Here is a 25215-nt window from a genome sequence, read left to right as displayed (position 1 = left end):
TAGCGCCTTTCACAACCTCAGGACATCCCAAAGCGCTTTACAGCCAATGAAGTACTTTTTGAAGTGTAGGAAACATGGCAGCCAATTTGCACACAGCAAGAACCCACAAACAGCAGTGTGATAATGACCAGCTAATCTGTTTTAGTGATGTTTATTGAGGAATAAATTTCAGCCAGGACATTAGGGAGAATTCTCCCTCAAAACAGAGGGCATTAAGGGTCTCTGAACCAAGGGCGAGGGGGAGGGGGTAATGGGGTTGAGATACAGATCAGCCATGATCTAATTAAATGATAGTACAGGCTCGAGGGAGTGAGTGGCCTCCTCCTGTTCCTGTTTCTTTTATCTTCTTCAAAATAGCGGGCATTGGATCTTTTATGTCCACCTGAGAGCGTAGACAGGACCTGAGAGGTTTGAACAGAGTCGATAGGGAGGAACTGTTCCCACTCGTGAAAGGATCGAGAACGAGAGGGCACCAGATTTAAAGTAATTGGTAAAAGAAGCAAAAGTGACATGAAGAAAAACTTTTTCACGCAGCGAGTGGTGAAGGTCTGGAATGCGCTGTCTGAGAACATGGTGGAGGCAGGTTCAACTGAAGCATTCAAAAGGGAATTAGACTGTTGTATATACAGACTGTTTCTGTGAATGATTGTGTGCGAGTGTATGTGTGTGATTGTGTGTGTGTGTATGAGAATGTGTGGGCGTGTGTGTGGGTGCATGTGTGTTTATGTGAGCTTGCGTTTGAGTGTGTGAGTGTGTGCGTGTTTGTGGTAATCGAGGACAAATTGTGGATCGACTGTGAAGCCCTCCGTGGTTGAATAGCCAGCTGACACACTGTTTGGGTGAGATGATGCTAGAAGCCACCCGATGCCTGGGGAACTCATTTCCCCTCCGGCCCACACCCACCCCTAACAACGCCGCCAGAGGAGGGGAGAAAATCTCAAAAGCATGACGAGCTTACCTAAAGAAACGGATTCACATTTTAACCAGAACGGCCCCCACCCTCCCCCCGCCAGTGCGAATACGGCACCCGTGTGGGCGCAGTTCCTACGGTAACAGGAAGAGCCTCCATGCCTCCCCCTGCAGGATGGTGCCTCGAGGCAACTCCAGAGATGTTGCAAAGCCACAAAGTTTTAGCTGACAATTATCTTGAAATTGCAAACTATCCGTTTAGCCTTTACTTCCTGTCCCTCTATGTGTGTGCGCGTGTGAGTTTGTGTGTGTGTGTGTGTGTGTGTGTGTGTGTGTGTGTGTGTGTGTGTGTGTGTGTGTGTGTGTGTGTGGTCGCAATTTCTATCCTAATTCTTCTGTGGTCGCCAGCAAGCTCACCCACTCACATTTTCAGTCTCATTTGAACTCTCTGTTGCCATGGCTATACTGTCTATTGAACTGACTTTGTAAAGTTTGTGCAGTCTGAGCAACCTCCACCCCCCCCACACTCGTCCACTAACCAATCCCCCCCTCCACCTCCACAACCTCTTCACGCTTTCACTTTCTTGGTAAAACACTTAGCGACCAGAAGCATAACCCTATTGTGGACAATAGGCATTCCCCACTCTTGGCTCCCTGACACCAAACTCCTTATAAGGCAGTCGTCTCCCTGGCAACCGTCCGGCTTCAATAGCACTGTCAAATCCCTGCACACGCAGTCACTGACTCTCATCTCCTGTTTTATTCACGAAAATCGCCCTCGTAACCTTTCCTAGACCTCTCATCTCCTTTTTATTCCCCCCTCTGCATGCATCAGCCGAGTTTCTGCGACTGTCTGACCTCCTCCCAGCCTCCACCACCCCTTAGGCCAGGATACGGTATGTGCAGTATTTCTTCAGCAACTTCTGCCCAATCTAGAGCTTCCTCTGTGAGCGATGGTTTTGTTTCTTGAAATCTGCTTTCTGAGCAGTTGAGAAGGAGGAGAAAGAAAAGGCTTCAAACTTTGGGAGTTTCGCTGAGCCTTGTGTGAACATTGTATTTTTCTCAAAAGCGACTTTACTCTTCCCCTTTTAGAGGAGAGGTGGGAGGTAGCCCGGGGGTCTTGGGGAGGGGGGGGGGGGGAAGCCGCTAGGAGAGATGCATTTGACATGGATGTGAAATGATTGCAGTTCGTTTACACATGACTTGCTCTCTGGCCCCTGCAACCAAACGTTGAATCAAACGAATTATTTTCTGGAAGAGTTCTGTCTGCAAGGTTTCTCTGATCGAAACCGGGGGTCGCAGTGACTTTCCTGCAGGATGTGGCCTAAGGATGCCAAAAAAGTCAAAAGAATCCTCCGTCTGGAATCGACCGAGTGACTTTTTCGACGCAGCGCTGCAATTGCCCACTCACAATTGGTGTGAACCTCCGCGTCCTACTTCATTTCCAAACTCTCAGCTTCTTGGCTGAGTTACCTCCCAAACTATTTCTTGACCTCTTTCTCTGCCAAGACACGACAGTTCCGCTCGGCTCAGCCCTCGGAAAGCTGTCCCGCCGGGATTCCTGCTTGAGGGAAACTTGCTGGAAGGAGGGAGCGAGACAGGAAGCAAGGGACGGAGGGTGGGGGTTTTGTGGCGGAGAGATGGCCATGGCCACCAGTGACTGGGGAGACCCTCGGGATGACACCAAGCCCTACCCCCACAACGGTGGGGAGGAGTCCTTGGAGAGTCCTGCTCCATCCTCCTCCCAGACCGGGGGCAGCGATCCGGAGCTCGGCGAGCAGGACAGGCAGGGGGTCCAGGTGGACTGTGTGGTCTGTGGGGATAGGGCCAGCGGCAAGCACTATGGACAGTTTACCTGCGAAGGTTGCAAGAGCTTCTTCAAGAGGAGCATCAGACGGAACCTGTCCTACACCTGCAGATCCAACCGAGACTGTCAAATTGACCAGCATCACAGAAATCAATGCCAGTACTGTCGGCTGAGAAAATGCTTCAAAGTTGGCATGAAACGAGAAGGTAAGCATCTGTTCAGTTGTCTTTTTGTTTTTAAAAGACGGGAAGGTCTGTCCAGTGTGTCAGCCTGTGCTGAGTGAGTTATCTGATCTCAGATGGGGTCTGAATTTACTTCTGTGAATCCTGTGCCCAGGTTAGTGGTGGCATGTGTAGGGTGAGACGGGGTGGCATGTGGAGGTGGTAGGGCAATAATCAGCCTGGGTTTGTGCCCCTGTTTGGTATCTGTGCTCTGGTGTGAGCTGGAAGGAGCCAGGAGTGAAGGCGATTTGACTGTGCTGCCACCCGTGATTCAACAGCCAGCCGACACCCACTCTCTCTCTCTTTCCAGGCTGATGTACAGGGAGGAGACTCCATGGCGAAGGTGCTGGGCTTTCTGTACTGCCGTGGGACTCTTGCCATTACATTGACTGAAGCTCAAAAGATGGGCTTGTTAGAGATGCCCTGCATCTACTGGGTGACGGTGCCAGTTATCACGGGGCTGTCTGCCCCCCCCCCATGTTATTATTTATCCCTCCCCACATATGCTCCAATTTCCCCCCTCCTATTTTCCAGCAAGGGTCTTGACCATCTCAAAGGCTCATGCACAGCCTCAAGGCTTGGCATAATATGGCACAAGTGGCAATCTCTATCAGGAAGGGGCAGACTAACCGAAGGAGATGTCACAATTCGTGGGGCCCCTTTACAAGATGAATTTAGGGTAGATTACTGCGGCAGAGTAGAGGGACTCAGTCCATGTCTAAGCAGGCCAGAAGCAAAGTGGATAATAACCCTCAGTATCCCAGCCAACATAAAAGTCTTATTAACAAGGATATAATTTTAAAAAGAGACTGACAATCATTAAATAATATGTTTAGAGAGCTGGGTCGAACTGTATAGCACAGAGTTATTACAGTGTTGTAACACCGGGGTCATTTTGATTTTATGTGCTGTGATATATCAGGCAATATCGATTGGGACATTCGTTATACATCACTCCTGATTTTCATTTCTAACAGATCACCCAAAGACAAAATTATTCCCAGGCAGTGTATATACGAGAAGTAAGGAAGATCCTGTATGATATTAAACTAACCTGGTTAGTAAGTATTGTATAACTAATGAGATACCCGATAGATCGTATAGAATCTAAAACATACAATGGCCATGATGCTGAGGCACAAAGACAGGAAGATCCCAGTTCCATGCCTGTGCTGTGCCAAGTTAACTGAGCTGAGCTGTTTCTTCCATCAGACTCCTACAATTGGCCTCAGTGCTTCAGGGCTTGTAACATCAAATGCTGTGGCTTCTGTGTGCATGTGTGTCTGTCTGTTTGTGACTATCTGTGTGTTTGTGTCTGTCTGTCTGCTTGAGTGTCTGTGTGTGTGTTTGTGTGTGTATCTGTGTGTGTACATCTGTGTCTGTGTCCCTGTGTGTCTGTATCTGTCTCTGTGTGTATCCGTGTCTGCGTCCATGGATCTGTGTGTGTCCATGTCCATGTGTGTGTGTGTGCAGACATTGGGTGAAGACAAAACCCTGCTTGACTGTGATGCACATCATAGTTAAACATCATGTCAACATTCCTTGCTGAGAACTTGCCAGTTGGGGAAGGAAGTGGAGGGCGGCATCTCCGAGGGAAAAACTACAACCTAGATCCTAACATTTTATACTGGCTTTAGATTTGAAGCATTTGTAATGTGGATTTTGATTTTTACTACAAGACAAGCCTTTACTTAATAATCTTCAACATTACTAGGAGTAGTATCTTCAGTAGATTTATTCAGCTCCTAAAGTGGGGCAAAAATCTCAGGGCCAGCATATCTCTGTTCGCTTTGTGGTTTGTCTATTTCTTCAGCGAGTTTGACCAGTTCCAGTTACACTGTGACCCTGACACTGGGCTGTGTACTCTTCTTCCCCTCACTCTCGCAATCTCTCTATGTCTAATGTCTCTCCTCTCTGTCCTCTCTCTCTCCTTCCTTCACCCTCTTTTTTTTTAATCCCGAAACTTTCTCTCTTTCCTTCTCACTCTCTCTCCTCCCCTTTCCTCTCTGGCTCCTTCCTTATCCCATTCTCTCCTTCACTCTGTTTCTCTCTTCCTTTGTGTCTCTCTCATTCCTTGTCTCTTTTTCCTTTGTCTCTTCCACTTTCTTTTTAGTAAACAGCTGAACTCCTATCAGTCTTTAGGAAGCTCGTTACCAGTCTAAGGGTTTTGTTCTTTCCTCTATCTTTTCTCTTGATACTCTTTATCCTTCTCCCCATTATCTATCTCCAATGTTCTGCTCCCTCTCTCCTACTATCTCTGCTTCTTTGCTTATTTGCAATGTCCAGGCAATGTCAACCCGTAATTAGGTGTTCACTCTTTCTCTGAGTTCCATTAACTTTTTTTCTTTCCCTCAAATGATTCCGCTCATTTGAAGCCACAAAAAGCCCGTCTGAATTTCCTTCTGTTGCTTAAAAAAAGAGAATTGATTGCGCCTTACACACACGTGTGCGCGCACACACACACGCACACACACATACACTGATAACACTGGGTGCATCCACGCCTGCAGAGGGTGATTGTCAGTGTCCCCTTGGGATTTCAGCTCTCATGGGGTCAAAGTGCCATTGACCTGAGGACAGCCTCCCCCACCCCCACAACCCCCTTGACCACTTAGCAAAAAGCAGCCACTAAATCTATCCGCCACATGCTTCCCACAGAAGTGTACACTACCATCAGAATAATTCCAGAGTTAATACATTTACACACAGCGAACTGTGTCACAGACTGGCCTTTGCTCCCAGTTAAACTTATTTAAGATGTGGGATTTGGGGCTGAATGTTTAGAGACGGTTGTGCTTTCCCCCCTGGGGAAGGGGGAGAGATTCTTCAGCCTTCCTCATGGAAGTTAGCATATTTTAAAGGGCTACTAGTCCAAGTGTCATAGGTCACCACATCACTGTTTCCTTTCTTATTATCTCGCTTTCACTCCCTCCTTCTCGCTTTCTAAATCACCCTTTTCCTCCTCTTCAATTCCTTTCCCTCACTCTCTCACTTATTTTCTGTTTTCTTCTTTTCGTTCTCCCTCTCGCTGTGATTTTTTTCTTCTTCTCCGCAATAATCACACTTTTTTGTTTTAAAATTTTAAACAGTTCTTGCTCGTACTGCTCTCTGCAAGATATAGAAACCTGATGCTAACTCGCCATTCCAGACACAGGACATATGGCTCCTATTTTGACCTTAAGAGGATTGTTGCAACCTCACACATCACTGGTAGAGTCTTATATTGCCTGAGTTTTAAACCAACTTTATTTGGATAGAATTAGGAGTGACTGACACCTGGCCATAGACCTTGATCCTGCAGAAGGCTCTCCCCGGCCTTAATGGTGCCCTCAGGGAGAGTGTGGGTTATGGTTAAACATAGAAACATAGAAAATAGGAGCAGGAGTAGGCCTTGCAGCCCTTCGAGCCTGCTCCGCCATTCATTATGATCATGGCTGATCATCCAACTCAGTAGTCTGTTCCCGCTTTCTCCCCATATCCTTTGATCCCTTTTGCCCCAAGAGCTATATCTAACTCCTTCTTGAAAACATACAATGTTTTGGCCTCAACTGCTTTCTGTGGTAGCGAATTCCACGGGCTCACCACTGTCTGGGTGAAGACATTTCTCCTCATCTCAGTCCTGAAAGGTTTAAGTCGTATCCTTAGACTATGACCCCTGGTTCTGGACTCCCCCACCATGGGAAACATCCTTCCTGCATCTACCCTGTCAAGTCCTGTTGGAATTTTATAGGTTTCTATGAGATCCCCCCTCACTCTTCTGAACTCCAGCGAATATAATCCGAACTGACTCAATCTCTTCTCATACATCAGTCCCGCCATCCCAGGAATCAGTCTGGTAAACCTTCGTTGCACTCCCTCTATAGCAAGAACATCCTTCCTCAGATAAGGAGACGAAAACTGCACACAATATTCCAGGTGTGGCCTCACCAATGCCCTGTATAATTGCAGCAAGACATCCCTGCTCCTGTACTCGAATCCTCTCGCTATGAAGGCCAACATACCATTTGCTTTTTTTACCGCCTGTTGCACCTGCATGCTTACCTTCAGCGACTGGTGTACGAGAACACCCAGGTCTCGCTGCATATTCCCCTATCTCAGTTTATAGCTGTTCAGATAATAATCTGCCTTCCTGTTTTTGCTACCAAAGTGGATAACCTCACATTTATCTACATTATACTGCATCTGCCATGCAATTGCCCACTCACTCAACTTGTCCAAATCACCCTGAAGCCTCTCTGCATCCTCCTCACAACCCACCCAGTTTTGTGTCATCTGCAAATTTGGAGATATTACATTTAGTTCCCTCATCTAAATCATTAATGTATTTTGTGAACAGCTGGGGTCCTAGCACTGATCCCTGCGGTACCCCACTAGTCACTGCCTGCCATTCGGAAAAAGAATATCCCTACTCTTTGTTTCCTGTACGCCAACCAATTTTCTGTCCAGCGCAATACACTACCCCCAATCCCATGCACTTCAATTTTACACGCTAATCTCTTATGTGGGACTTTGTCGAAAGCCTTCTGAAAGTCCAAATAAACCACATCCGCTGGCTCCCCCTCATCAACTTTACTTGTTACATCCTCAAAGAATTCTAGTAGATTGGTCAAGCATGATTTCCCTTTCGTAAATCCATGCTGACTCTGCCCGATTCTACCACTGTTCTCCAAGTGCTCTGCTATAAAATCTTTGATAATGGACTCTAGAATTTACCCCGCTACCGACATCAGGCTGACTGGTCAAGAATTCCCTGCTTTCTCTCTACCTCCTTTTTTAAATAGTGGGGTTACATTAGCTACACTCCAATCTGTAGGAACTGTTCCAGAGTCTATAGAATCTTGGAAGATGACCACCAATGCATCCACTATTTCTAGGGTTCTTTAGGTTTCAGGAGAGTGGATGAGGGGGGAGGGTTTCGGCCTTTCACCCTGTTGGTGCTGGAATTCCCCATGGTTGTTGTTTTCAAACTGGTTCAGGCCGAGGAAGACTTTAAGCAAATGGCTGCAACCAACATCAGAGCTCCTAGCCAGGGTGTACGTAACACCATTAGGGTGGGAGTGAAAAACAGTGGAGATGGTGCACCCATGGTCCAGACCTTCTTCATTAAGCGAGTCCTGTTTGAATGCTGTGGATTCGAAGCTGTGGACAGCTTCTGCCTGTAGGGCTTCCCTAGTGGTGGCTATTCGATGTGACGTTCAAGAACGTGGCAGGATGCATGAAATTCCTGAAGGTTTTCAAGGAGAGAGAACATCAGGCGCCGCTGTCGATCCTCACGGTGGAACCGCTCTATATGCTGCCGTCGCAATGGAACCGGTGGTGACAATCCACCTCTACAACGCCCATATTCCTGTCGTGGACGTGCTCACTTTCTTCAGCAGGTACACCAAGGTGGCCGGGAGCAGCAGCAACGTCAAAACCCATTTGGGATTTGGACCAGCAAGTGGCAGCTCAACGTGACCTTGAAGGTCGACGCCAACTGAGCCATCATCCACCCTCCCTCCAGCTTCGCTATCGGGGGAAGTCGAGGCTACTTGATCAACGTGAGGCAGCCCAGGGTTTGTCGTACCTGTGGCAAATCTGGTCACGTGGCGGCCAACTGCAGCACAGTCGTCTGCAAGAACTGCAAGCAGGAAGGCCACCAGACAAAGGACTGTAAGCAGAGTAAGTGCTGCAACCTGTGAGCTGGGGCAGGCCACCTCCAGAAGACCTGCCCAAAATGCTGCCTCAGTTACGCACAGGCGGCGAGAACCAAGGAGGGGCACGAGGAGGGAACAGTGAATGTGGCTGTGGTTGCGAAGGAGACCTGCAACTCTCCCTCCACCGATCCCCCCAGCGAGGAATACCAAGCAACGAAGGGCAAGGAGAAAGAAAAGGGAGCTGCAACAAGCTGCCAAGCACCAACCTTTTGACCGGAGCCCCGTCCTTAGCAGACAGAATCAATAGAGGAGGAGCCAGCAGAGGGACAACCGGGTGAGTGGTCAAGAGGAAAACTACAAAGAAGAAGGCCCAAAAAAGGGAACAGGCCACCACCCAAACCAGTGGCAAGAGGAGGCTCACGTCCGAAACAGACGACAGCGGTTGCTTCTCATCGGATGAGGAAGGGCAGGAAAGGCAACCGCAGCAAAAGAAGCTAGAGAACGCAAAGAAGCTGGAGGAGAAGCCCCCCACCCCCACCCACTTCCCAGCTCCGTAACACTGGAAAAAGCAGATGGCCCAGTGCACCCCAACCCCAAAGCACCAAGTGCAGCGAGACACTCAGTGCACTCCAGCTCTGGAAAATCGGGAGCAGCAACGTCCTCAATGAGAAACAGAGGGGAAAGACAGCACCAGTGGAGGATAACCCAAACCTTGCTGCTTCCAAAAACTGCCCCCACTTTGCCCCCTCGATATCGCCCTGGCGGAACAAACTTCCCGTGGGTGGTCAGGATGGTTTTCTGAGCCCAACAATGGGGCAACAGTTTGTGAACACTATGGGTTTTCAGGAACATATCCAAAGGGCTGGGACCAGTAATGACACTTGGAGTGGTGAGCAACATACAGTTTTAATGGGTCTAAAGATTCCTTCCATTAACCTACATAGCTTTAAGTGCACTACACTTGGGGTATCTTGTCAAGGGCAAAGCCGACCTGCTGTTCTGCAGGAGTGTGGAATACCACACCTCAGCAACTACAGACAACAGTCACCATGGTGGCCCCGTGAGCCATTGATCTGGTCATGGGGGAAATGAGTCCTGTTCCTCCGGCTTGGGTATTCTGCTGCGGGGAGGCAACTTCAGCATCTCCAAAGTTAAGGAGGTGGTGGGCAGTCGCCACCTTGTAGCAGACATAACGTACAAAAATGTTCCGCTACGGTTAATCAACGTTTACGCCCCAGTTCAATACAGCGAGCCACTGACCGTCCTCTAGAGCTCCCACTGCTGCTGGCGAGGTCCAGGCCGGTCATTCGAGGTGGTGACTTCAACTGCATTATCGATGCAGCTGGACGAACGGGCAGGGCTGACGGCAAAATGGACGCCACGCCTGGACTCCTGATGGAAACAGTCAAAGATGCGAAGCTGCACGACATCTTCTGCAAACCTGCAGACGGAGAGCAGCGTAGATACAACTGGTTGAGACCAGGCGGGTCCGTCCGTTCCAGGATTGACTTCCTGTTTGTGTCCCGAGCGTTCACAGTCGGATCCACTGATGTCAAGCCGGTATGAATACTGCCTCCTACTGGCCAACTGTCGCTTACAGGATGACCTGAGGGTTGGCATGGGGACATGGAAGCTGAACATAAAAATGCTGACCCCAGTGAACATTGAGGAACTCATAATCGCAAAAGGTTAGTATGCAGGTACAGCACATATTAGGAAAGCGAATAGAATGTTATAGTTTATTGCGAGGGGAATTGACTACAAAAGTAGGGAGGTTATGCTTCAGTTATACAGGGCATTGGTGAGACCACATCTGGAGTAGTGTGTTCAGTACTGGTCTCCTTATTTAAGGAAAGATATAAATGTGTTGGAAGCAGCTCGGAGAATGTTTACTAGACTAATACCTGGAATGGATGGGCTATCTTATGAGGAAAGATTGGACAGGCTCGGCTTGTATCCCCCAGAGTTTAGAAGAGTAAGAAGCGACTTGATTGAAACATATAAGATTCTGAGGGGTCTTGACAGGGTGGATGTGGAAAGAATGTTTCCTCTTATGGGAGAATCTAGAACTATGGGTCACTGTTTAAAAATAAGGAGTCGTCCATTTAACTCAAAGATGAGGAGAAATTTTTTCTCTCAGAGGGCCGTGAGTCTCTTCTTCAAAAAGCGGTGGAAGCAGAGTCTTTGAATATTTTTAAGGTAGAGGTAGATAGATTCTTGATAAGCAAGGGGGTGAAAGGTTACTGGGGGTAGGCAGGAATGTGGAGTTGAGGTTACAATCAGATCAGCCATGATCATATTGAATGGCGGAGTAGGCTCGAGGGGCCGAGTGGCCTACTCCTGCTCCTAATTAGTATGTTCGTATGTATAAGGGATTACAAAGGTTGGAAAACCCCTCTTTGGGTCCCCGATGCACTGGTGGGAAGCCATCAAGGAGAACATCAAGTGGTTCTTTATCCTCAATGGTGTTCAGAAAGCGAGAGAGAGAGACAGAGGGAAATGTTCCAACTCCAGAAAAAAATGCAGAATCTGCTCCGGCTGCAGTCGACGGGGGTCGAGGTCAAGGAGGATCTCCAAGAGGTAAAGAGCCAGCAGGCCTCGCTCTTTGCCACGGAGGCCTTCAAGATCATCTTCCGGTCCAGAGTCCGCTCCGTAGAGCAAGATAAGACATGCTCGTGTTACTTCTTCCAAAAGGTACACAGAGAGAGCTCTGTGAACAGCAGCCTGAAGGAAGAGGATGGCTCGGTAACGTCTACGCAGTCCGACATACTAAGAATTAGCAAATCTTTTTATGCCGGGCTGTATGATGTGAATCCCACGAACAGCACGGTCTCCCAGTCCTTCCTGTCATCTATCACAGAGGTCTTAGATGACAGTATGCAGGAGAGTGGACAAACTGCTAACTCTGGACGAGCTGACAAAGGCCATCAGGTCCTTCGAGACGAGTGAAACCCCCGGAAGCGATGGCTTACAGGTTGAGTTGCATTCGGCCCTGTGGGACTGGGTCAGCCTGGACCTGCTGGAAGTATAAGAGAGTATGCTCCTGGCCGGCAGCATGTCAGAATCCATGAGGAAAGGCATCACCACCCTCATTTACAAGCGGAAGGAGGAGAGGGAGGAAATCGAAAATTCGCGGCCCATCTCACTGCTTAATGTGGACTACAAAATTCTGTCCAAGGTCGTCACCAATCGGGTCCAGTCTGCTCTGGAGTTGGTGATTCACCCCGCTCAGACTTGTACTGTACCCGGCAGGAAGATCTCTGATAGTCTTGAGCTACTCAGGAATACGATCGCCTATGTACGGGACAGGAGGGTGGACACCTGCCTCATCAGCCGAGACCAGGAGAAGGCTTTTGACGGGATATTGCACACCTACATGATGGACGTGCTTTCCAAAATGGGGTTTGGGGAGGGAATCTGCAATTGGATCAAACTGCTCTACACAAACATCAGTAGCGCAGTCTCAATCAATAGGTGGGAATTGGAAGGTTTTCTAATTAAATCTGGAGTCAGACAGGGCTGTCCTCTCTCCCCTGAAATGTTCATTTAGAACATAGAACATAGAACATGTAACAGTACAGCACAGTACAGGCCCTTCGGCCCACGATGTTGTGCCGAACCTTTAACCTACTCTAAGATCAAACTAACTGCCTACCCTTCATTCTACTATCATCCATGTACCTATCCAAGAGTCGCTTAAATGCCCCTAATGTATCTGCTTCTACTACCACCGCTGGCAGCGCACTCCACGCACCCACCACTCTCTGTGTAAAGAACCTACCTCTGACATCTCCCCGAAACCTTCCTCCAATCACCTTAAAATTATGCCCCCTGGTGATGGCCCTGATAGTCTCTGGCTATCCACTCTATCAATGCCTCTCATCATCTTGTACCCCTTTATCAAGTCACCTCTCATCCTTCTTCGCTCCAGTGAGAAAAGCCCCAGCTCCCTCAATCTTTCTTCGTAGGACATGCCCTCCAGTCCAGGCAGCATCCTGGTAAATCTCCTCTGCACCCTCTCTAAAGCTTCCACATTCTTCCTATAATGAGGCGACCAGAACTGAACACAATATTCCAAGTGTGGTCTAACCAGGGCCTTATAGAGCTGCAGCATAACCTCGCGGCTCTTAAACTCAATCCCCCTGTTAATGAAAGCCAACACACCATACGCCTTCTTAACAACCCTATCAACTTGGGTGGCAACTTTGAGCGATCTATGGACATGGACCCGAAGATCCCTTTGTTCCTCCACACTCCCAAGAATCCTGTCTTTAAGCCTGTATTCCGCATTCAAATTCGACCTTCCAAAATGAATCACTTCACACTTTTCCAGGTTGAACTCCATCTGCCACTTCTCAGCCCAGCTCTGCATCCTGTCAATGTCCCGTTGCAACCTACAACAGCCTTCCACACTATCCACAACTCCAGCAACCTTCGTGTCATCGGCAAACTTGCTAACCCAGCCTTCCACTTCCTCATCCAAGTCATTTATAAAAATCACAAAGAGCAGAGGTCCCAGAACAGATCCTTGTGGAACACCACTGGTCACCGAGCTCCATGCTGAATACCTTCCATCTACTACCACCCTCTGACTTATATGGGCCAGCCAATTTTGTATCCAGACAGCCAACTTTCCCTGAATCCCATGCCTCCTTACTTTCTGAATGAGCCTACCATGGGGAACCTTATCAAACGCCTTGCTAAAATCCATATACACCACATCCACTGCTCTTCCTTCATCAATGTGTTTTGTCACATCTTCAAAGAATTCAATAAGGCTTGTGAGGCATGACCTGCCCCTTACAAAGCCATGGTGACTGTCTCTAATCAAACCATGCTTTTCCAAATAATCATAAATCCTGTCTCTCAGAATCCTCTCCAATAATTTGCCCACTACCGAGGTAAGACTGACTGGTCTATAATTCCCAGGGTTATCCCTATTCCCTTTCTTGAACAAGGGAACAACATTTGCCACCCTCCAGTCATCCGGCACTACTCCAGTGGACAGTGAAGACGCAAAGATCATCGCCAAAGGCGCAGCAATCTCTTCCCTCGCTTCCCGTAATATCCTTGGGTATATCCCGTCTGGCCCTGGGGACTTATCTGTCCTCATATCATTCAAAGTTTCCAGCACATCCTCCCTCTTAACCTCAACCTGTTCAAGCATATCAGCCTGTTCCACGCTGTCCTCACAAATGACCAGGTCCCTCTCACTAGTGAATACTGAAGCAAAGTATTCATTTAGGACCTCCCCTACCTCCTCCGACTCCAGGCACAAGTTCCTTCCACTATCCCTGATTGGCCCTACCCTCACTCTGGCCATCCTCTTGTTCCTCACGTAAGTGTAGAACGCCTTGGGATTTTCCTTAATCCTACCCGCCAAGACTTTTTCATGTCCCCTTCTAGCTCTCCTAAGTCCATTCTTCAGTTCCTTCCTGGCTACCTTGTAACCCTCCAGAGCCCTGTCTGATCCTTGCTTCCTCAACCTTAAGTAAGCTTCCTTCTTCCTCTTGACTAGCTGTTCCACATCTCTTGTCATCCAAGGTTCCTTCACCCTACCATCCCTTCCCTGCCATATCGGGACAAACCTATCCAGCAGTCGCAGCAAGTGCTCCCTAAACAACCTCCACATTTCTGTCATGCATTTCCCTGAGAACATCTGTTCCCAATTTATGCTCCCCAGTTCTTGCCTAATAGAATTGTAATTTCCCCTCCCCCAATTAAATATTTTCCCATCCCGTCTGCTCCTGTCCCTCTCCATGACTATAGTAAAGGTCAGGGCTGTGTCGAATCCTTTGCTGATTCCATTAGGATGGATGCAGGCATAAGAGAGATGACAATTCCAGGCAGCGGAAGCACTCAGGTTAAAACCTCCCTGTACATGGACAACGTCGCTGTCTTCTGCTCGGATCGCTGTCCATTCACAGACTGTTGAGCATCTGCGACCAGTTCAAACTGGCCTCGGGAGCCAAAGTAAATCGCGGCAAGAGCGAGGCCATGTTCTTTGGGAACTGGGCTGACCGATCCCTTGTCCCCTTCACCGTCAGGTCAGACTATCTGAAGGTGCTGGGGATATGATTTGGAGGTGCTGGGGCATGCACCAAAAACTGGAAGGAGCGAGCAGGTATGGTGAAGCAGAAACTGGTCATGTGGGAGCAGCTCTCCCTCTCCATTGTGGGTTAGAACCTGGTCATTAGGTGCGAGGTGCTCACGTTGTTGCTGTACATGGTGGAGGTCTGGCCCGTACCCCACTCCTGCGTCGTGGTGGTCACTCAAGCCATCTTCCGCTTTATCTGGAGATAATGGACCATGTCCGCAGGGACACGATGTTCAAACCTTTAGATAAAGGGGGGAAAAACATACCCAACGTCGCCCTCATCCTGATGGCCACCTTTGTCTGTGGCTGCATCAAGCTGTGCGTAGAACCCCAATACACAAACACCAAGTGTCACTACGTGCTGAAGTTCTATCTGTCCCCGGTGTTGCGAAGGATGGGTCTGGTCACATTGCCGTGGAACACTCCATCCAGTTGGAGCGTGTTGTGCCATCTATCCTTCGTGGAAAAGTTTGTGCAGAAAAACACCTTTGACCACCAATCCATCAGGCAGTGGTCTGCACGGAATGTCCTCAAGGCCCTACGGGAAAAGGAGATGGTGGATCCTGTCGGATGGTTCCCCGAGCAGACTGCCAAAGTCATTTGGTGGAATGCCTCATCACCAGAACCTTCAAACAAGCACCAAGACATAGCTTGGCTGATGGTGAGAAGAGCCCTCCCGTCAGATCCTTCCTGCACGCCCGGAATCTCACCCCCTCCGCATGCTGCCCTCGAAGTGGCTGTGGTGGGGAAGAGACAGTTGCCCACCTCCTTCTGTAATGTGCCTTTGCAAAGCAGGTGTGGAAAGAAATGCAGTGATTTCTGTCAAGGTTCATCCTGTAACACAGGAGTCTGTGCTGTACAGATTGTCCCAGGGACGCGCACCGAGATAAACATCAGCTGCTGCTGGAGGACCATCAACTTAGTGAGGGACACTCTTTGATCTGCCTGAAACTTGCTGTGCAAAGAGTTGCCCATGACCGAGTATTGCAGACTGGCGCATTCCAAGGTCCAGGACTACATGCTGAGGGACGCACTAAAGCTTGGGGCAGCCACTGCAAAGGCTCAATGGGGAAAGGCCGCTGTGTAAGGCCCTCCCACCATAGTGAGCTGAGGGGCTGGATTCATCAGAGCATATTTGACGTGTAATGCAAACATTGTAAATATAACCTGAAATTGCAAAAGTGTAGTGAGGCAGCTCATATTCTGTATTGAAAGAAACTGATCTGCATTGCAATTTATGTAATGTGCAATTTGAATTGGTTTGTAATGTATTTTTACAAATGTTATGAATAAAGTATATTTTTGGGGGGGAAAAAGTAATGACTGACACCTGGTTGAATCAGTCTGAAGAGTTTTTTTTCTCCAATTTGCTCCCTTACTCTTTGAAATTGTTCGGGATATATTCAGCTGCATCTTATCTGTTTATTGGGTGCATGATGAGCCCAATCACACTCAGAGTGCCCTGGCTGACTGTACCCGCTGGGAACTCGAGGGTACGTATCAATGGGATAATGGGAAACGTTGTACCTGCCCTGGGAGTGTTTGATGGGACAGTGTAGAGGGAGCTTTACACTGTATCTAACCGATGCGGTACCTGCCCTGGCTGACACGAGCTGTAAAAGTTAGAAATACTTGGCATTTCTCAATATTTTGGGAGAAAGAAAATTAAATATTTTACAAAAGCCTGATTTTGTGAAAGCAGCAGAAGTCAATACTTAAACTGAACCATTTTTTTAAAAGATTGACAGACGTTGACATTCAATTTATTTTCAGTCTTGCTGCTTAAACCTTCAAACTGCGGTTCAACGTAACAAACTAAAACTGCCTGTGCACAAGCCATTGGGTTTCAGGCCAGTGTAACTTGTGAAGGGAAATTGAATACTTTAGAAAGAAGAGTTAATTATTAATTTGATCGGAGGTGAAGAAGGGTCAAGCTTTGTTTTACTTTAAAGAACCTTTTGAATTTTTACATAACCTGACTCAGCCGAACTCCTCTTAAAAGAAAGCCCAATGTGTCTGCCTCACGAAAAGTTAAATATTCTCTTTGGTGATTAAATTGCTGCTGCCTTTCTTCCCAGATGAGATTTTGCATTTGTCAGAATTTCTAGACTTTATTCTAGACGATTCTTTTGTGTACATCATTGTGCCCCCTCAGAGGAATGTAAAACTACTGACTCCATCTCCAGGTTGGTCCTTTCCCATTTTCTGCTTTCATGGCCTGTTAATTCTCACTGCTTTTTAAATGCTTATTGATTTTAAATCTTTTACCTGATAGTTTATGTATGCATGGTGCAGTGAAAAAAGAACACTTCCTTGTCTAAATTTAGACAGGGAAGGACCAGTTGCCTCTCTGGTGCCCACTGTGGGCCACGTACCCAACAGGCCCAGCATTCTGGCACAGCCTTGCGTTGGGATTTAGGGCAGAAAGCCAGTAGCCACAGGCCCCAAGTTGCTCCTGGTCAGCAGAATCAAGATCTCCTGGTTGCTGCCGGCTGCACAGGAGGGGAAAGTGAAGTCGGAGGGCTGGGATCTCCCCTTCCTACCTCATCAGTATCCCAGCTGCTGCCTCCTGCAGGCCCAATCCTGCCTACTGAGTCGGGGTGGGGGGAGGGGCGGGGAGGGGAATCCCAGAAATCCTAATGCAGGGTAGTGGAGGTGGAGGCCTGTTGTAATGAGTTTCCATTCCCATTTCCTCATCGCTGTGCTTGGGTGCCCCATATTCAACCAAGGATTAAATATAACCTAAAGCATCAGAAGAAGCAGGGTGGTGATGAGAGTCATGATGAAACTTGTTGATTAATAAACTCTGGAATTCCCTCCCTAAACCTCTCTGCCTCTCTGTCCTCCTTTAAGATGCTCCTTAAAACCGACCTCTTTGACCAAGCTTTTAGTCACCGGTCCTAATATCTTCTTATGCTTCTCCATGTCAAATTCAGTTTGATTACTCTCCTGTGAAGTGGTTTGGGACATTTTACTACATTAACAGACGCTATTTAAATGCCAGTTGCTGTTGTTGCAAGAGAGTAGTGCCTGGAGCTGCTGTGTCTCTGTGCCACAATTAAAGGTCTAGATTGCTTGTAGTTTTTATTGGAAGGAATGTTATTCACAGCAAACACACACGACAATGTGAAGGCTGTGGGAAACCTCACGTTACAATTCCTGGATCAGTGGCAGGGTGACTTGCTCCTGGGTTTGCCCGAATTCTTTCACAATGGCCTCGCTTTTTATCCTCAGCCAGAAGACCATTACATCATGTCCATCTTTGCATGATCACATTTCCTGGTTTAGTTTAATGTAACTTCAGCTCAGCAATCCAGGGACTGTGTCTGATAACAAACATTGTCCTTATATGTGTAGCGAAGGTAAATATATAAGCCTATAAGTCAGACATAGTGTGGGAAAATACAGGTTGGAAGGTATAATTCTGAATTAGTGTGGAGCTCAGAGGGCCGGCTAGGAGGGCATTGAACAATCAAGTTTGGACAAAAGTATAGCTGATGGTTTCAGCAGCGATGGGTGTGAGATCAGGACAAAGGTACAAACAGGTAGTTTTGGCAATGTCAATGTTCTAACAGATTGTCCTACTTGGTTCTACATCAGAGAAAGGAGATCAATAAGCTGTCAACTAAGGATGGTTTCAAGCCCAATGGAGGATGTTGACCACTTTGATACTTAATCATGTTCTTTTTTTTAATTTGTTCATTCGTGGGATGTGGGCATCACTGGCAAGGCTGATATTTATTGCCCATCCCCAGTTGTCCTTGAAAAGGTGGTGGTGAGCTACCTACTTGAACCACTGCATTCCGAGTGGTCTAGGTATACCCACAGTACTGTTAGGAAGGGAATTCCAGGATTTTGATCCAGTGACAGTGAAGAAACGGCGATATAATTCCAAGTCAGGATAGTGTGTGACTCGGAGGGGAACTTGCAGGTGGTGGTGTTCCCATGGTGCTCTTGACCTTCTCGGTGATAGAGGTCGTGAGCTTGGAAGGTGCTGTCAGATGAACCTTGTTGAGTTGCTGCCACTGTGCCCTGTTGGTGGAGGGAGTGAATGTTTTAAGGTGGTGGATGGGGTACTGATCAAGCAGGCTGCTTTGTCATGGATGGTGTTGAGCTTCTTGAGTGTTGTTGGAACTGCATCCATCCGGGCAAGCGGAAAGTATTCCATCACAGTCCTGACTTGCGCCCTGCAGATGGTGGACTGGCTTTGGGCAGTCAGGAGATGAGTTACTCATCTCAGAATTTCCAGTCTCTGACCTGCTCTAATAGAAAGAAAGAAAAAGAAAGACTCACATTTCTGTAGAGCCTTTCACATCCTCAGGATATTCCAAAGCGCTTTACAGCCAATGAGGTACTTTTCAAAGTGTAGTCACAATTGTAATGTAGGAAATGTGGTAGTCAATCTATGCACAGTAAGCTTCCACAAACAGCAATGTAATAAGGACCAGATAATCTATTTTTCGTGTATTGATTGAAGATAAATATTGGTCAGAACATGATAGCCACAATATTTATGTGGCTGGTCCAGTTATGTTTCCCATTGGTCATTGATCTCTCTTTCAAGGCCTGATTCTAAATGTTTTCTTTCTTTCTCATTAGCGGTTCAACGGGGAAGGATTCCACCAGCCCAAGCTAGCCCTGGGGAGCTCTCTCTGTCTAGTGGAGACCATTTGAACGGAGGCAACATCTCAGGACTCATCTCTCTCCTGTTGAGAGCGGAGCCATACCCCACCTCTCGTTTCAGCACCCAGTGCACGCAATACAACCTCATGAGTATAGACAACATCTGTGAGCTGGCAGCTAGGCTGCTCTTCAGTGCGGTGGAGTGGGCCAGGAACATCCCTTTCTTCCACGAGCTACAAATCTCAGACCAGGTAGCCCTGTTGCGGCTGAGCTGGAGCGAGCTATTTGTCCTAAATGCTGCCCAGTCCTCTCTCCCCCTCCACATGGCTCCGCTCCTGGCTGCCGCAGGCCTCCATTCCACCCAGATGTCTGCGGACAGGGTAGTGAGCTTCATGGACCAGATCCGAATCTTCCAGGACCAGGTGGAGAAGCTCAAGGTGTTACAGGTCGACTCTGCTGAATACAGTTGCCTGAAGGCCATAGCCCTCTACACACCAGGTTAGTATCAAAGACTGGAGGTGCCATTGCGTTGCATGTGACATTTAGCGGACAAGACTAGTACTTAGAAGCCATGATTTCAAAGTGTATCATGTACGAATTGACTTTAATAATCTGGTGAGTTGACACCCGAGAAAGAAACTGACCTCGAAATCCATCAGATTGTCATTAAAGAATCCATTTTTCTTTTTATTCATTCATGGGATGTGGGCGTCACTGACAAAGCCAGCATTTATTACCCATCCCGAATTGCCCTTGAGCAGTTATTGGTGAGCCGCCTTCTTGAATACAACTAAGTGACTTACTGGGCAATTTCAGAGGCAATTAACTATTTCAGAAACCACATTTCTGTGACTCTGGAGTCGCATGTCGGCCAGACCAGGTAATTAGGCAGATTTCTTTCCTTGAAAGGGCATTAGTGAGCTATAACAATCTGGTAGTTTCATGATTACCATTCCTGATACTAGATTTTTACTTCAGATTTATTTAATCAACTGAATTTAAATTTCCCAGCTACCATGGTGGGATCTAAACTCATGTTACCAGATCATTTGTCCAAGTTGCTGGATTACACACAGTAACATAACCATTAGGCTTCCATAATACACTAAGAGACAAGGAGGCATGTTAGGAGAATATAGGAATCCTTAAAGACAGCAGCAAGGGGCAAGAGCAAAACTTTGTAGGAGGAAGTGACATCATCAGAGGGGGTTAATTTGGAAGCAGCAACATCAGAATCAGCTGATCCAGAAGTAGCTGTATAGTGTCACTCTCAGATTCATACAGTGTGGCTTGATTTGAACTTATGCCACAGGTTAATTACTCTAGACTTCTAGATTGCTAGCCCAGTAACATAATCACTATGCTGCAATTCTCATCTGATTCTGAGTCACTAACGTCATTACTACTTGGTCTGGCCAACATGTGACTCCAGTCAACGGTTGCCAACCTTCCAGGATTGCCCTGGAGACCCCAGGAATTAAATATTAATTGCCAGTGTACTGCCGTGAGCAACTCCCAAGAGAAAAATCATAGGTACATTGAAGAAAATTGTGTTTTTAAAAAATCTTCATTGAACACTTTATTTGTGTAAAAATATTGGACTATGGGAATAAAAACGCTGTTTGAGAGTCGAGAATCAGGTAGTGAAGAGTCTACTCGCTTTCTAATTGGCTGTTGGCTGGCAGGACACCAGAAGGATAGACATTTTGGTTGACCAATAGTGGGCATGTGTGGGAGGGGCAGCTACAGTAAGGAGGTCATGTAATGAAATGTCCAGGAATATGACCAACCAGAGTTGGGGTCTCAAATCCAGGAGTAGTTGGCTCTTAATACCCTGGGAAATATCTGAGTAATCCACTCAGTTGCAAAGAGAGTAGGTAAAAGAATCATCAGGGCAACTGTGGCACAGTTATAAATGCCAGTCCTGTCGGCATTGCCCACATCCTAAGAATAAATCATTAAAAAATAAACTTGTGACCAACAGAGTAGAATGTCACTCGATAATCATCTCTCTAGAAACACCAGTCCAAGCAACAACTTGCATCTTTAATGTCGAAAAATGTCCCAAGGTGCTTCATAGGGATTTAATCAAAATAGTTTGATGCTGATCCAAAAAAGGATATGTTAGGAGGGGTGACCAAAGGACTGGTCAAATAGGTGGCTTTTAAGGAGGGTCTTAAAGGAGGAGAGGTGCTTGTTATACTCCAGAAAGCTTGTTGTTGAAGGATGATGCTGGAGCCAATCTTTACACAGTGTGAAATTTATTGTACAGGGTAAAAAGGTTACAGACATGTAGTTTCTTACTCCAAAGCCACTTGTCTCAGTAAGTGTCTTATAAGTGCTCAAGTAAGACCCAATTAACACCTCCATCTGCATACCAATTAAACAATTGATACACAATTAACAGAGCATATATGGAGCGGTTTAGGGAATGAATTTCAGAGCATGGGACCTATGAGGCTAAAAGCACGGTCACCAATTGTGAAGCAAAAGTGCTGGAGAAGCACCAGAGGCCAGAGGCAGAGGAACGTAGAGTTAGTTGGGGCAGTGGATTGTAGGGCTGGAGGAGGTTACAGAGATGACGAGGTGTGAGGCCATGAAGGGATTTAAGTATAAGGGTGAGATTTTTAAATCTGAGCCATTAGAGCCAATGGAGGCCAGTGAGGTCAAAGGCGATTAGAAACGGTAGAGTTTTTGCATGAGATGACATTTATGGAAGGGGGTCGGGAGGCCAGCCAGGAAGTGTTGCAATAGTCAAGTTGGGCATTTTCAGTGGCGGGTGGGCTGAAGTAGGGTAGAGGTAAGCAATGTTATGAGGTGGAAGTGGGAGGTCTTTGTAATGCAGAGGTTGTGGAGTTGGCAGCTCAGCTCAGGGTTAAATAGGATATCAAGGTTGAGAACTGTCTGGTTCAACCTGAGACATTGGCCAGAGAGGTGATTGGAAACAGTGGCAAGGCCCCAGAATTTATGGTGGGAACCAAAAACAATGGCTTTAGTCTTCCCAATGTTTAACTGGAGGGAATTGTGGCTCATCCAAGACTAGTGCTTGCAAAAGAACTCCGAGGACACGGAGGCAGTGCAGGGGGTGAGAGAGGTGATGGGAAGGTACAGCTTAGCGTGTCAGTGTACTTGAGGAGGCTAACCCCATATCTGTGGATGATGTCACCAAGGGGCAACACCAGTAAGTGCCCAAGGGTGCAAAGCGAAATACTGCAGAAGCTGGAACCCTGAAATAACAACAAAAAATTGCTGGAAATACTCAGCAGGTCAGGCAGCATCTGTAGAGAGAGAAATAGTGTAAATGTTTCAGGTTGATAGCCCTTTGTCAGAACTGGGAAAATTAGAAATGTAATAGGTTTTGAGCAAGTGAAAGGGGTGGGGTGGGTGGAAAAAGAACAAAAGGGAACTTCTATGATAGGGTGTAGGGCTGGAGAGATTAAGTAACAAAAGGGATGATGGTGCAAGGCCAAAGGGAGTGGTAATGGGGCAGGTGAAGAAACAAAAGATGGGTCTAGAGGAGGTGTGAATGGCAGGATCCAGAATAGCTGCCGTCTAAAAGGAAATGAAAGAGAAACCTTACACCAGGAAACCTTTTGTCATCTCACACGACGTGATTCCAAGGCTCTAATCTTTTGCTTCTCTCTTTGTATAAATATAACATAGTCACCAATAAATTCAATCAGGAATTTAGGATAAACTTCTTTATCCAGAGAGTGGTCAGAATGTGGAATTCGCTACCACACAGAGTGGTTGAGGTGAACACTGTAGATACATTTCAGCGGAAGCTAGACAAGTACATGAGGGAGAAAGGAATCGAGGGATCTGTTGATGGTGTGAGATGAAAGGTGGGAGGAGGCTCGTGTGGAGCATAAACATCAGCATAGACCAGCTGGGCCTGTTTCTGTGCTGTACATGTAATTTATCTGCCCTCTCTTTTTGTGATGTGGTAAACTGTTTTGTACTCAAACGCATTTCTTTCTCTGCTTCTCCACCAGATGCTTCAGGTCTCTCCGAACCTGCCCACATCGAGAGCTTGCAGGAGAAGGTTCAGGAATCTCTGGCTGAGTACGTGCGCTGCCAGTATCCCCCACAGCCCCAGCGCTTCGGCAAGCTGCTCCTGCGGCTCCCTGCACTCAGAGCAGTACCAGCCTCCCTAATTGGACAACTCTTCTTCATGAGGCTTGTGGGGAAGACCCCCATCGAGACCCTAATAAGAGACATGCTTCTATCCGGAGGTTCCTTCAACTGGCCTTACATGCCGACTCAATGACGAGCTCGACTAGCGACAGACCCCAACTGGTTCAATCTCGTACTGGGCACTGCCAAGGATATCACTTGGTATGCGTGAGATTAATGGGATCACATAACTTCAGGCACTAACTGGGTCCTGGGATGCAGTATTTAAATTAGTACAGATGTGTTCTTTTTGTTTGCTTAAAGAGACTGAGCTGTAACTTAAGAATATTTCATAAAATGGAAATAGCCCCTGTTCTTGAACAATGAGACATCGCAGTCGGTGATGTTGAGAGCTGAGCAGCCCCCCACCCCCCCCCCCTCCCACCCCCCCGCCCCATGCTAGGTTGATGCTGACAGACAGACAGAATTCCTACTCCTGATCACTGTCTGTTGACTTCAATAGATGATACCCGGGTACAGTTGAGTGGAAGATTGGCTGTTTTGCCCCAAGCAGTCAAATAGTCTGCTGAGCTCACCATCTTGGCTCCCTCATGAAGAATGGCCAAGTGAGTGAGCTACTGGAGGTCATTGATATCCATCAATATACCTCAGCCTCTTCAAGAGAGATGGGGAGGAAACCTGGAGGGAAGTTTGGAAAAAAAACTCATGTCGTGGGTTTCATTTGATGGGGGAATCTCACAAATAACAAGCTTCAATTGTACTATAAGGGAGTGTGCAGTGTTTAACTGTGCACCATTTCCGTGCATAGGTACCCAACATGGCAAGGTTTGGGAGCAGAATTGGAAGGGGATTGGGTTCTCATTGTTTAACTTGTAAAGTCTGTGAAATGATCCAAGGTCAAGTACGTCGCATCTTACAGCAATCCTTACATTGTCCCAATGCTCTCTGACCTTCCTAACTTTGTACTACACTTCTCAAATTCCCACAAGGTTTTCACACACAGAGGGTCATCAGAACAAGGAAGCATGTTACCACAAGGAACAGAGACTAAAAAGCAATTGGAAAAGTATTTGAAAAGAAAAAAAAAAATGCAAGGATACTGTGAAAAAGCAGTGAAATGGAATTAATTTAAAAACTCACACTAGCATGATGTGGTGGGATGAATGGCTTGTTTTTTTGTGCAGTAATTTTTTTTATAATTCTGGTCAACTTGCTCAAATCTCCCACAGCTCACATCCTTCATAGAGCTCAGCATTGCAAGGCGAGAGTCACCTGACACAAAATCTAGTCTTGATGTTGTACAGTAGCGTTGTATTCATTGGCAATTGGATTCACGTGCGTGTAACTTTCAACTGTACCTTCTAGTTTGTGTGATGTAGCTCCTGATTTTCTGAGTGTGATGTTGCAATAAAATATTTTGAATCTTTTTACTGTCTTAATTTTATTTGATGGGTGGAAGGCCAGGCGAGGGAATGCATCTTTTGTTTGTTGGCAGCTAACAGCCGTCAACAGAAACAGTTTCCACCATCTCAACATCGAGTACAAGAAGTTCAGAAGAATTCGACAGTATAGGTCATGGCCAGCAGCTTATGCCAGAAAGGCACCATTGCCAAGAACATTATTATGAAGGTACATTTGGAGCAGGATACAATGGCCCAGATTTTGCGAGTCTTTTTTATTCATTCTTGGGATGTGAGCATTGCTCACATGGACAGTATTTATTGCCCTTCCCTAATTGCCATTGAGTAGGTAGCGATGAGGCGTCTAAAAGTGAGTGGCTGGCGA

At 47.0% G+C, this 25215-nt stretch overlaps 1 protein-coding gene across 1 annotated transcript; it reads left to right on the top strand.

The window, feature by feature from the left end:
- Positions 1-1655: 1655 nt before the first annotated feature.
- LOC137351555 (nuclear receptor subfamily 2 group F member 1-A-like) lies at positions 1656-24857 on the top strand. Its single transcript, XM_068016078.1, has 3 exons — positions 1656-2922; positions 19270-19791; positions 23289-24857. The coding sequence occupies exons 1-3, from the start codon at positions 2550-2552 to the stop codon at positions 23561-23563; spliced, it is 1170 nt and encodes a 389-aa protein (XP_067872179.1). The 5' UTR covers positions 1656-2549; the 3' UTR covers positions 23564-24857.
- Positions 24858-25215: the final 358 nt, after the last annotated feature.

Source organism: Heterodontus francisci, chromosome 36 (assembly GCF_036365525.1).
Source record: "Heterodontus francisci isolate sHetFra1 chromosome 36, sHetFra1.hap1, whole genome shotgun sequence".
Taxonomy (NCBI): domain Eukaryota; kingdom Metazoa; phylum Chordata; class Chondrichthyes; order Heterodontiformes; family Heterodontidae; genus Heterodontus; species Heterodontus francisci.
This window is presented reverse-complemented; position numbering and strand designations above follow the sequence as displayed.

What these genes read in the sequence shown, in the direction of transcription:
- LOC137351555 (XM_068016078.1), top strand. Translation starts at nt 2,550, where the DNA reads ATGGCCATGGCCACCAGTGACTGGGGAGACCCTCGGGATGACACCAAG. An exon ending in AGTTGGCATGAAACGAGAAG is followed by an intron (nt 2,923 to 19,269) that starts GTAAGCATCTGT and finishes CTTTCTCATTAG; the next exon opens with CGGTTCAACGGGGAAGGATT. An exon ending in CATAGCCCTCTACACACCAG is followed by an intron (nt 19,792 to 23,288) that starts GTTAGTATCAAA and finishes CTTCTCCACCAG; the next exon opens with ATGCTTCAGGTCTCTCCGAA.